The sequence below is a fragment of the Carcharodon carcharias genome, chromosome 14, assembly GCF_017639515.1.
Source record: "Carcharodon carcharias isolate sCarCar2 chromosome 14, sCarCar2.pri, whole genome shotgun sequence".
Lineage (NCBI taxonomy): Eukaryota > Metazoa > Chordata > Chondrichthyes > Lamniformes > Lamnidae > Carcharodon > Carcharodon carcharias.
In genome coordinates this window covers 124985096-124998128 of record NC_054480.1, presented here as the reverse complement: position 1 = coordinate 124998128, position 13033 = coordinate 124985096, and the positions used below count along the sequence as shown (strand labels likewise).

At 50.6% G+C, this 13033-nt stretch overlaps 1 protein-coding gene across 12 annotated transcripts in view; it reads left to right on the top strand.

Moving 5' to 3' along the window:
* Positions 1 to 13033, top strand: part of LOC121286919 (unconventional myosin-IXb) — a 147840-nt gene that overhangs the window by 80443 nt on the left and 54364 nt on the right. For all 12 annotated transcript variants that reach the window (XM_041204196.1, XM_041204202.1, XM_041204200.1 and 9 more), the window contains 2 exons: positions 27 to 149; positions 999 to 1079. In XM_041204196.1, coding sequence (XP_041060130.1) covers positions 27 to 149; positions 999 to 1079 — 204 coding nt within the window. The remainder of the gene's footprint in view (positions 1 to 26; positions 150 to 998; positions 1080 to 13033) is intronic.

The following is a 13033-nucleotide window of genomic DNA, read 5'->3' as shown; positions in this document are numbered from 1 at the left end:
TCTACCCAATCTTCATCCTTCTCTAGAAGCTCATCGACTCAAGTTCTTTAAGGCACATTGTCCGAATGACCCTTCACGATCGCACCACTAAGTCCTTGCTGCACCTACACAAGAAGAAGAAACCCCCCAGCATCAGCGCTCAATTCCAGGCAAGTCTCTAACCCGTGCTGTACCTGTCCTGGGAGTGTTTGATGGGGACAGTGTAGAGGGAGCTTTACTCTGTATCTAACCCTGTGCTGTACCTGTCCTGGGAGTGTTTGATGGGGACAGTGTAGAGGGAGCTTTACTCTGTGTCTAACCCCGTGCTATACCTGCCCTGGGAGTGTTTGATGGGGACAGTGTAGAGGGAGCTTTACTCTGTATCTAACCCCCTGCTGTACCTGTCCTGGGAGTGTTTGATGGGGACAGTGTAGAGGGAGCTTTACTCTGTATCTAACCCCCTGCTGAACCTGCCCTGTGAGTGTTTGATGGGGACAGTGTAGAGGGAGCTTTACTCTGTATCTAACCCCGTGCTGTACCTGTCCTGGGAGTGTTTGCTGGGGACAGTGTAAAGGGAACTTTACTCTGTATCTAACCCCGTGCTGTACCTGTCCTGGGAGTGTTTGATGGGGACAATTTAGAGGGAACTTTACTCTGTATCTAACCCCGTGCTGTACCTGCCCTGGGAGTGTTTGATGGAGACAGTGTAGAGGGAGCTTTACTCTGTATCTAACCCCCCGCTGTACCTGCCCTGGGAGTGTTTGATGGGGACAGTGTAGAGGGAGCTTTACTCTGTATCTAACCCTGTGCTGTACCTGCCCTGGGAGTGTTTGATGGGGACAGTGTAGAGGGAGCTTTACTCTGTATCTAACCCCGTGCTGTACCTGCCCTGGGAGTATTTGATGGGGACATTGTTGAGGGAGATTTACTTTGCATCTAACTCTGAGAGTGTCAGTACTGGCGGACAGGGTAAAAAATTGTTCTCAGCATATTTACATTGAACCTGATTGATGTTCCAGGCCTCTCTGAATAAACTGATGGAGACCCTGGGTAAAGCTGAGCCTTTCTTCATTCGATGTATCCGGTCAAATTCTCAGAAGGTAAGGAACATTTTCAGAACCGAGTCTTTTTTTAATCCGTTTATGAGATTCAGGCATTTGTCCTTGAGAAGGTGGTGATGAACCACCATCTTGAACCATTGCAGTCCATGTGGTGTAGGTACACCCACAGTGCTGTTAGGGAGGGAGTTCCAGGATTTTGACCCAGATTCAGTGAAGCAATGGGGATATATTTCCAAATCAGGATGGGGAGTGACCTGGAGGGGAACTTGCAGGTGGTGGCATTCCTATCTGTCTGTTTCCCTTGTCCTTCCAGATCAGGGCATCTCAAACCGTGAGTCATGGACCCTGGTGGGTTTGCGAGGCGGGATTTTGGAGTCGCATGCTCCGAGGCAGAAAAGGCTGCCGTGGACTCTGTCTGAATGCTGACAACTGCAAGGCCTCTTTAAATCCTCGTGTTTAGGAAAAAGTTTAGGAAGCACTGGTTAGCTGGTAGAAGTTGTGGGATTGGAAGATGCTGTCAAAGAAACTTTGGTGAGTTGCTGCGGTGCATCTTGTGGCTGGTACACACTGCTGCTACTATACATCAGTTGTGGAGGGAGTGAATGTTTAAGTGGTGGATGGGGTGCCAATCAAGCAGGCTGCTTTGTCCTGGACCGTGTCCAGCTTCTTGATTGTTGTGGAAGCTGCACTCACCCAGGCAAATGGGGAGTATTCCATCACACTCCTGACCTGTGCCTTGTGGTGGATGGTGGACAGTCTTTGGGGGGTCTGCTTTTGTGCCTTGTGTTTGAGGTGCTATTGTGGTTGCATCTACTGTGGAAATGCCAGTTGCTCTGACGCTCTCTGTGAGCGTACAAGATATTGATGAGTGAGTTGGGCCCCCTCAACTTGAGCCCATGCATTCGGGAGATCACACCATCCACCCCCCCCAGCCCCAACTTGAGGGCCATTCCTGGTGCTAAATGTCAGCATTGAAGATAGAAAGACCTTTTCTACAGCACCTCACACGTCCTCAGCATATCTGGAATTGCTTCATACCTGTAAAGTAATTTTGAAGTGTGGTCACAGTTGTAATGTACAAAACACAGCAGCCAATTTGGGCATAGCAAGATCCCACAAACAGCAATGTACCAATGTTGTTTCAAAGATCAATATTGGCCCCAGGACACCAGGGAGAACTCACCTGCACTTCAAGATGGTATCATGGGATCAACCTGAGGGATCAGATGGGTCCTCTTTATGATGTCTCATTCAAAAGATGAACCTCTGACAGTACAGCACTCCCTCAAATATTGGCATTGGTGTATCAGTCTGAACAATAGTGCTTGAGTCTCGGGAAAGGTTTTTGAATCTACGGCAATCTGAGATTGAGGGGACAGTGCTAAAGCCTCATTTAATTGGCAATCACTCTGAGAGGAAATGCTACTCCAGCACCAAGTGTTATAGAGCAACAGTCCTGACCCCACCCGTGCTGTACCCCAATGTTATAGTGACAGACCTGTCCCCACCAGTACTATACCCCAGTGTTGTACAGTGCCAGACCTGACCCCACCAGTACTGTACCCCAGTGTTATACAGTGACAGACCTGTCCCCACCAGTACTGTACGCCAGTGTTATACAGTGACAGACCTGTACCCACCAGTACTGTACCCCAGTGTTATACAGTGACAGACCTGTCCCCACCAGTACTGTACCGCAGTGTTATACAGTGACAGACCTGTCCCCACCAGTACTGTACCCCTGTGTTATACAATGACAGACCTGTCCCCACCAGTACTGTGCCCCAGTGTTATACAATGATAGACCTTTCCCTACCAGTACTGTACCTCAGTGATATACAGTGACAGACCTGTCCCCACCAGTACTGTACCTCAGTGATATTCAGTGTCAGACCTGTCCCCACCAGTACTGTACCCCAGAGTTATACAGTGACAGACCTGTCCCCACCAGTACTGTACCCCAGTTTTATACAGTGACAGACCTGTCCCCACCAGTACTGTACCTCAGTGATATTCAGTGACAGACCTGTCCCCACCAGTACTGTACCTCAGTGATATTCAGTGACAGACCTGTCCCCACCAGTACTGTACCTCAGTGATATACAGTGACAGACCTGTCCCCACCAGTACTTTACCCAAGTGTTATACAGTGACAGACCTGTCCCCACCAGTACTGTACCCCAGTGTTATACAGTGCCAGACCTGTCCCCACCAGTACTGTACCCCAGTGTTATACAGTGACAGACCTGTCCCCACCAGTACTGTATGCCAGTGTTATACAGTGACAGACCTGTCCCCACCAGTACTGTAGCCCAGTGATATACAATGACAGACCTGTCCCCACCAGTACTGTACCCCAGTGATATTCAGTGACAGACCTGTCCCCACTAGTACTGTATCTGTGTTATACAGTGACAGACCTGTCCCCACCAGTACTGTACCCCAGTGATATTCAGTGACAGACCTGTCCCCACTAGTACTGTATCTGTGTTATACAGTGACAGACCTGTCCCCACCAGTACGGTACCCCAGTGTTATACAGTGACAGACCTGTCCCCACCAGTACTGTACCCCAGTGATATACAGTGACAGAACTGTCCCCACCAGTACTGTAGCCCATGTTATACAGTGACAGACCTGTCCCCACCAGTACTGTACCCCAGTGTTATACAGTGACAGACCTGTCCCCACCAGTACTGTACCTCAGTGTTATACAGTGCCAGACCTGTCCCCACCAGTACTGTACCCCAGTGATATTCAGTGACAGACCTGTCCCCACCAGTACTGTACGCCAGTGTTATACAGTGACAGACCTGTCCCCACCAGTACTGTAGCCCAGTGATATACAATGACAGACCTGTCCCCACCAGTACTGTACCCCAGTGATATTCAGTGACAGACCTGTCCCCACCAGTACTGTACCCCAGTGATATACAGTGACAGAACTGTCCCCACCAGTACTGTAGCCCATGTTATACAGTGACAGACCTGTCCCCACCAGTACTGTACCCCAGTGTTATACAGTGACAGACCTGTCCCCACCAGTACTGTACCTCAGTGTTATACAGTGACAGACCTGTCCCCACCAGTACTGTACCCCAGTGTTATACAGTGACAGATCTGTACCCACCAGTACTGTACCCCAGTGTTATAAAGTGACAGACCTGTCCCCACCAGTACTGTACCCCAGTGTTATACAGTGACAGACCTGTCCCCACCAGTACTGTACCCCAGTGTTATAAAGTGACAGACCTGTCCCCACCAGTACTGTACCCCAGTGTTATACAGTGACAGACCTGTCCCCACCAGTAATGTACCCCAGTGTTATACAATGACAGACCTGTCCCCACCAGTACTGTACCCCAGTGTTATACAGTGACAGACCTGTCCCCACCAGTACTTTACCCAAGTGTTATACAGTGACAGACCTGTCCCCAGCAGTACTGTACCCCAGTGTTATACAGTGCCAGACCTGTCCCCACCAGTACTGTACCCCAGTGTTATACAGTGACAGACCTGTCCCCACCAGTACTGTACGCCAGTGTTATACAGTGACAGACCTGTCCCCACCAGTACTGTAGCCCAGTGATATACAATGACAGACCTGTCCCCACCAGTACTGTACCCCAGTGATATTCAGTGACAGACCTGTCCCCACTAGTACTGTATCTGTGTTATACAGTGACAGACCTGTCCCCACCAGTACTGTACCCCAGTGTTATACAATGACAGACCTGTCCCCACCAGTACTGTGCCCCAGTGTTATACAATGATAGACCTGTCCCCACCAGTACGGTACCCCAGTGTTATACAGTGACAGACCTGTCCCCACCAGTACTGTACCCCAGTGATATACAGTGACAGAACTGTCCCCACCAGTACTGTAGCCCATGTTATACAGTGACAGACCTGTCCCCACCAGTACTGTACCCCAGTGTTATACAGTGACAGACCTGTCCCCACCAGTACTGTACCTCAGTGTTATACAGTGACAGACCTGTCCCCACCAGTACTGTACCCCAGTGTTATACAGTGACAGACCTGTACCCACCAGTACTGTACCCCAGTGTTATACAGTGACAGACCTGTCCCCACCAGTACTGTACCGCAGTGTTATACAGTGACAGACCTGTCCCCACCAGTACTGTACCCCTGTGTTATACAATGACAGACCTGTCCCCACCAGTACTGTGCCCCAGTGTTATACAATGATAGACCTTTCCCTACCAGTACTGTACCTCAGTGATATACAGTGACAGACCTGTCCCCACCAGTACTGTACCCCAGAGTTATACAGTGACAGACCTGTCCCCACCAGTACTGTACCGCAGTTTTATACAGTGACAGACCTGTCCCCACCAGTACTGTACCTCAGTGATATTCAGTGACAGACCTGTCCCCACCAGTACTGTACCTCAGTGATATTCAGTGACAGACCTGTCCCCACCAGTACTGTACCTCAGTGATATACAGTGACAGACCTGTCCCCACCAGTACTTTACCCAAGTGTTATACAGTGACAGACCTGTCCCCACCAGTACTGTACCCCAGTGTTATACAGTGACAGACCTGTCCCCACCAGTACTGTACCCCAGTGTTATACAGTGACAGACCTGTCCCCACCAGTACTGTACGCCAGTGTTATACAGTGACAGACCTGTCCCCACCAGTACTGTAGCCCAGTGATATACAATGACAGACCTGTCCCCACCAGTACTGTACCCCAGTGATATTCAGTGACAGACCTGTCCCCACTAGTACTGTATCTGTGTTATACAGTGACAGACCTGTCCCCACCAGTACTGTACCCCAGTGTTATACAGTGACAGACCTGTCCCCACCAGTACTGTACCCGTGTTATACAGTGACAGACCTGTCCCCACCAGTACGGTACCCCAGTGTTATACAGTGACAGACCTGTCCCCACCAGTACTGTACCCCAGTGATATACAGTGACAGAACTGTCCCCACCAGTACTGTAGCCCATGTTATACAGTGACAGACCTGTCCCCACCAGTACTGTACCCCAGTGTTATACAGTGCCAGACCTGTCCCCACCAGTACTGTACCCCAGTGTTATACAGTGACAGACCTGTCCCCACCAGTACTGTACGCCAGTGTTATAATGTGACAGACCTGTCCCCACCAGTACTGTAGCCCAGTGATATACAATGACAGACCTGTCCCCACCAGTACTGTACCCCAGTGATATTCAGTGACAGACCTGTCCCCACTAGTACTGTATCTGTGTTATACAGTGACAGACCTGTCCCCACCAGTACTGTACCCCAGTGTTATACAGTGACAGACCTGTCCCCACCAGTACTGTACCCGTGTTATACAGTGACAGACCTGTCCCCACCAGTACGGTACCCCAGTGTTATACAGTGACAGACCTGTCCCCACCAGTACTGTACCCCAGTGATATACAGTGACAGAACTGTCCCCACCAGTACTGTAGCCCATGTTATACAGTGACAGACCTGTCCCCACCAGTACTGTACCCCAGTGTTATACAGTGCCAGACCTGTCCCCACCAGTACTGTACCCCAGTGTTATACAGTGACAGACCTGTCCCCACCAGTACTGTACGCCAGTGTTATACAGTGACAGACCTGTCCCCACTAGTACTGTATCTGTGTTATACAGTGACAGACCTGTCCCCACCAGTACTGTACCCCAGTGTTATACAGTGACAGACCTGTCCCCACCAGTACTGTACCCGTGTTATACAGTGACAGACCTGTCCCCACCAGTGCGGTACCCCAGTGTTATACAGTGACAGACCTGTCCCCACCAGTACTGTACCCCAGTGATATACAGTGACAGAACTGTCCCCACCAGTACTGTAGCCCATGTTATACAGTGACAGACCTGTCCCCACCAGTACTGTAGCCCATGTTATACAGTGACAGACCTGTCCCCACCAGTACTGTACCCCAGTGTTATACAGTGACAGACCTGTCCCCACCAGTACTGTACCTCAGTGTTATACAGTGACAGACCTGTCCCCACCAGTACTGTACCCCAGTGTTATACAGTGACAGACCTGTACCCACCAGTACTGTACCCCAGTGTTATACAGTGACAGACCTGTCCCCACCAGTACTGTACCCCAGTGTTATAAAGTGACAGACCTGTCCCCACCAGTAACGTACCCCAGTGTTATACAATGACAGACCTGTCCCCACCAGTACTGTACCCCAGTGTTATACAGTGACAGACCTGTCCCCACCAGTACTTTACCCAAGTGTTATACAGTGACAGACCTGTCCCCACCAGTACTGTACCCCAGTGTTATACAGTGCCAGACCTGTCCCCACCAGTACTGTACCCCAGTGTTATACAGTGACAGACCTGTCCCCACCAGTACTGTACGCCAGTGTTATACAGTGACAGACCTGTCCCCACCAGTACTGTAGCCCAGTGATATACAATGACAGACCTGTCCCCACCAGTACTGTACCCCAGTGATATTCAGTGACAGACCTGTCCCCACTAGTACTGTATCTGTGTTATACAGTGACAGACCTGTCCCCACCAGTACTGTACCCCAGTGTTATACAGTGACAGACCTGTCCCCACCAGTACTGTACCCGTGTTATACAGTGACAGACCTGTCCCCACCAGTACGGTACCCCAGTGTTATACAGTGACAGACCTGTCCCCACCAGTACTGTACCCCAGTGATATACAGTGACAGAACTGTCCCCACCAGTACTGTAGCCCATGTTATACAGTGACAGACCTGTCCCCACCAGTACTGTACCCCAGTGTTATACAGTGACAGACCTGTCCCCACCAGTACTGTACCACAGTGTTATACAGTGACAGACCTGTCCCCACCAGTACTGTACCCCAGTGTTATAAAGTGACAGACCTGTCCCCACCAGTACTGTACCCCAGTGTTATACAGTGACAGACCTGTCCCCACCAGTAATGTACCCCAGTGTTATACAATGACAGACCTGTCCCCACCAGTACTGTACCCGTGTTATACAGTGACAGACCTGTCCCCACCAGTACTGTACCCCAGTGTTATACAGTGACAGACCTGTCCCCACCAGTACTGTACACCAGTGTTATACAGTGACAGACCTGTCCCCACCAGTACTGTACCCCTGTTTTATACAGTGACTGACCTGTCCCCACCAGTACTGTACCCCAGTGTTACACAATGACAGACCTGTACCCACCAGTACTGTACCCCAGAGTTATACAGTGACTGACCTGTCCCCACCAGTACTGTACTCCAGTGTTATACAGTGACAGACCTGTCCCCACCAGTACTGTACCCCAGTTTTATACAGTGACTGACCTGTCCCCACCAGTACTGTACCCCAGTTTTATACAGTGACTGTCCTGTCCCCACCAGTACTGTACCCCAGTGTTATACAGTGACAGACCTGTCCCCACCAGTACTGTACCCCAGTGTTATACAGTGACAGACCTGTCCCCACCAGTACTGTAGCCCAGTGTTATACAGTGACAGACCTGTCCCCACCAGTACTGTAGCCCAGTGTTATACAGTGACAGACCTGTCCCCACCAGTACTGTACCCCAGTTTTATACAGTGACAGACCTGTCCCCACCAGTACTGTACCCCAGTGTTATACAGTGACAGACCTGTCCCCACCAGTACTGTAGCCCAGTGTTATACAGTGACAGACCTGTCCCCACCAGTACTGTACCCCAGTGTTATACAATGACAGACCTGTCCCCACCAGTACTGTGCCCCAGTGTTATACAATGATAGACCTGTCCCCACCAGTACGGTACCCCAGTGTTATACAGTGACAGACCTGTCCCCACCAGTACTGTACCCCAGTGATATACAGTGACAGAACTGTCCCCACCAGTACTGTAGCCCATGTTATACAGTGACAGACCTGTCCCCACCAGTACTGTACCCCAGTGTTATACAGTGACAGACCTGTCCCCACCAGTACTGTACCTCAGTGTTATACAGTGACAGACCTGTCCCCACCAGTACTGTACCCCAGTGTTATACAGTGACAGACCTGTACCCACCAGTACTGTACCCCAGTGTTATACAGTGACAGACCTGTCCCCACCAGTACTGTACCGCAGTGTTATACAGTGACAGACCTGTCCCCACCAGTACTGTACCCCTGTGTTATACAATGACAGACCTGTCCCCACCAGTACTGTGCCCCAGTGTTATACAATGATAGACCTTTCCCTACCAGTACTGTACCTCAGTGATATACAGTGACAGACCTGTCCCCACCAGTACTGTACCCCAGAGTTGTACAGTGACAGACCTGTCCCCACCAGTACTGTACCGCAGTTTTATACAGTGACAGACCTGTCCCCACCAGTACTGTACCTCAGTGATATTCAGTGACAGACCTGTCCCCACCAGTACTGTACCTCAGTGATATTCAGTGACAGACCTGTCCCCACCAGTACTGTACCTCAGTGATATACAGTGACAGACCTGTCCCCACCAGTACTTTACCCAAGTGTTATACAGTGACAGACCTGTCCCCACCAGTACTGTACCCCAGTGTTATACAGTGCCAGACCTGTCCCCACCAGTACTGTACCCCAGTGTTATACAGTGACAGACCTGTCCCCACCAGTACTGTACGCCAGTGTTATACAGTGACAGACCTGTCCCCACCAGTACTGTAGCCCAGTGATATACAATGACAGACCTGTCCCCACCAGTACTGTACCCCAGTGATATTCAGTGACAGACCTGTCCCCACTAGTACTGTATCTGTGTTATACAGTGACAGACCTGTCCCCACCAGTACTGTACCCCAGTGTTATACAGTGACAGACCTGTCCCCACCAGTACTGTACCCGTGTTATACAGTGACAGACCTGTCCCCACCAGTACGGTACCCCAGTGTTATACAGTGACAGACCTGTCCCCACCAGTACTGTACCCCAGTGATATACAGTGACAGAACTGTCCCCACCAGTACTGTAGCCCATGTTATACAGTGACAGACCTGTCCCCACCAGTACTGTACCCCAGTGTTATACAGTGCCAGACCTGTCCCCACCAGTACTGTACCCCAGTGTTATACAGTGACAGACCTGTCCCCACCAGTACTGTACGCCAGTGTTATAATGTGACAGACCTGTCCCCACCAGTACTGTAGCCCAGTGATATACAATGACAGACCTGTCCCCACCAGTACTGTACCCCAGTGATATTCAGTGACAGACCTGTCCCCACTAGTACTGTATCTGTGTTATACAGTGACAGACCTGTCCCCACCAGTACTGTACCCCAGTGTTATACAGTGACAGACCTGTCCCCACCAGTACTGTACCCGTGTTATACAGTGACAGACCTGTCCCCACCAGTACGGTACCCCAGTGTTATACAGTGACAGACCTGTCCCCACCAGTACTGTACCCCAGTGATATACAGTGACAGAACTGTCCCCACCAGTACTGTAGCCCATGTTATACAGTGACAGACCTGTCCCCACCAGTACTGTACCCGTGTTATACAGTGACAGACCTGTCCCCACCAGTGCGGTACCCCAGTGTTATACAGTGACAGACCTGTCCCCACCAGTACTGTACCCCAGTGATATACAGTGACAGAACTGTCCCCACCAGTACTGTAGCCCATGTTATACAGTGACAGACCTGTCCCCACCAGTACTGTAGCCCATGTTATACAGTGACAGACCTGTCCCCACCAGTACTGTACCCCAGTGTTATACAGTGACAGACCTGTCCCCACCAGTACTGTACCTCAGTGTTATACAGTGACAGACCTGTCCCCACCAGTACTGTACCCCAGTGTTATACAGTGACAGACCTGTACCCACCAGTACTGTACCCCAGTGTTATAAAGTGACAGACCTGTCCCCACCAGTACTGTACCCCAGTGTTATACAGTGACAGACCTGTCCCCACCAGTACTGTACCCCAGTGTTATAAAGTGACAGACCTGTCCCCACCAGTAACGTACCCCAGTGTTATACAATGACAGACCTGTCCCCACCAGTACTGTACCCCAGTGTTATACAGTGACAGACCTGTCCCCACCAGTACTTTACCCAAGTGTTATACAGTGACAGACCTGTCCCCACCAGTACTGTACCCCAGTGTTATACAGTGCCAGACCTGTCCCCACCAGTACTGTACCCCAGTGTTATACAGTGACAGACCTGTCCCCACCAGTACTGTACGCCAGTGTTATACAGTGACAGACCTGTCCCCACCAGTACTGTAGCCCAGTGATATACAATGACAGACCTGTCCCCACCAGTACTGTACCCCAGTGATATTCAGTGACAGACCTGTCCCCACTAGTACTGTATCTGTGTTATACAGTGACAGACCTGTCCCCACCAGTACTGTACCCCAGTGTTATACAGTGACAGACCTGTCCCCACCAGTACTGTACCCGTGTTATACAGTGACAGACCTGTCCCCACCAGTACGGTACCCCAGTGTTATACAGTGACAGACCTGTCCCCACCAGTACTGTACCCCAGTGATATACAGTGACAGAACTGTCCCCACCAGTACTGTAGCCCATGTTATACAGTGACAGACCTGTCCCCACCAGTACTGTACCCCAGTGTTATACAGTGACAGACCTGTCCCCACCAGTACTGTACCTCAGTGTTATACAGTGACAGACCTGTCCCCACCAGTACTGTACCCCAGTGTTATATGGTGACAGACCCGTCTCCACCAGTGATGTACCCCAGTGTTATACAGTGACAGACCTGTCCCCACTCTAATGTACCCCAGTGTTATACAATGACAGTCCTGTCCCCAAAAGTACTGTACACAAGCGTTATACTTTGACTGACCTGTCCCCACCAGTACTGTACCCAATTGCTATACAGTGACAGACCTGTCCCCACGAGTGCTGTACCCCAGTGTTATACAGTGACAGACCTGTCCCCACCAGTACTGTACCCCAGTGTTATACAGTGACTGACCCGTCCCCACTGTACTGTACCCCAGTGTTACACAGTGACAGTACTGTCCCCACCAGTACTGTACTCAAGTGTTATACAGTGACTGACCTGTCCCCACCAGTACTGTACCCCAGTGTTATACAGTGACATACCTGTCCCCACCAGTACTGTACCCCAGTGTTATACAGTGACTGACTTGTCCCCACCAGTGCTGTACCCCAGTGTTATACAATGACAGACCTGTCCCCACCAGTACTGTACCCCAGTGATATACAATGACAGACCTGTCCCCACCAGTACTGTACCCCAGTGATATTCAGTGACAGACCTGTCCCCACTAGTACTGTATCTGTGTTATACAGTGACAGACCTGTCCCCACCAGTACTGTACCCCAGTGTTATACAGTGACAGACCTGTCCCCACCAGTACTGTACCCGTGTTATACAGTGACAGACCTGTCCCCACCAGTACGGTACCCCAGTGTTATACAGTGACAGACCTGTCCCCACCAGTACTGTACCCAGTGATATACAGTGACAGAACTGTCCCCACCAGTACTGTAGCCCATGTTATACAGTGACAGACCTGTCCCCACCAGTACTGTACCCAGTGTTATACAGTGACAGACCTGTCCCCACCAGTACTGTACCTCAGTGTTATACAGTGACAGACCTGTCCCCACCAGTACTGTACCCCAGTGTTATAAAGTGACAGACCTGTCCCCACCAGTACTGTACCCCAGTGTTATACAGTGACAGACCTGTCCCCACCAGTAATGTACCCCAGTGTTATACAATGACAGACCTGTCCCCACCAGTACTGTACCCCCGTGATATACAGTGACAGACCTGTCCCCACCAGTACTGTACCCCAGTGTTATACAGAGACAGACCTGTCCCCACCAGTACTGTACACCAGTGTTATACAGTGACAGTCCTGTCCCCACCAGTACTGTACCCCAGTGTTATACAGTGACTGACCTGTCCCCAGCAGTACTGTACCCCAGTGTTACACAATGACAGACCTGTACCCACCAGTACTGTACCCCAGAGTTATACAGTGAC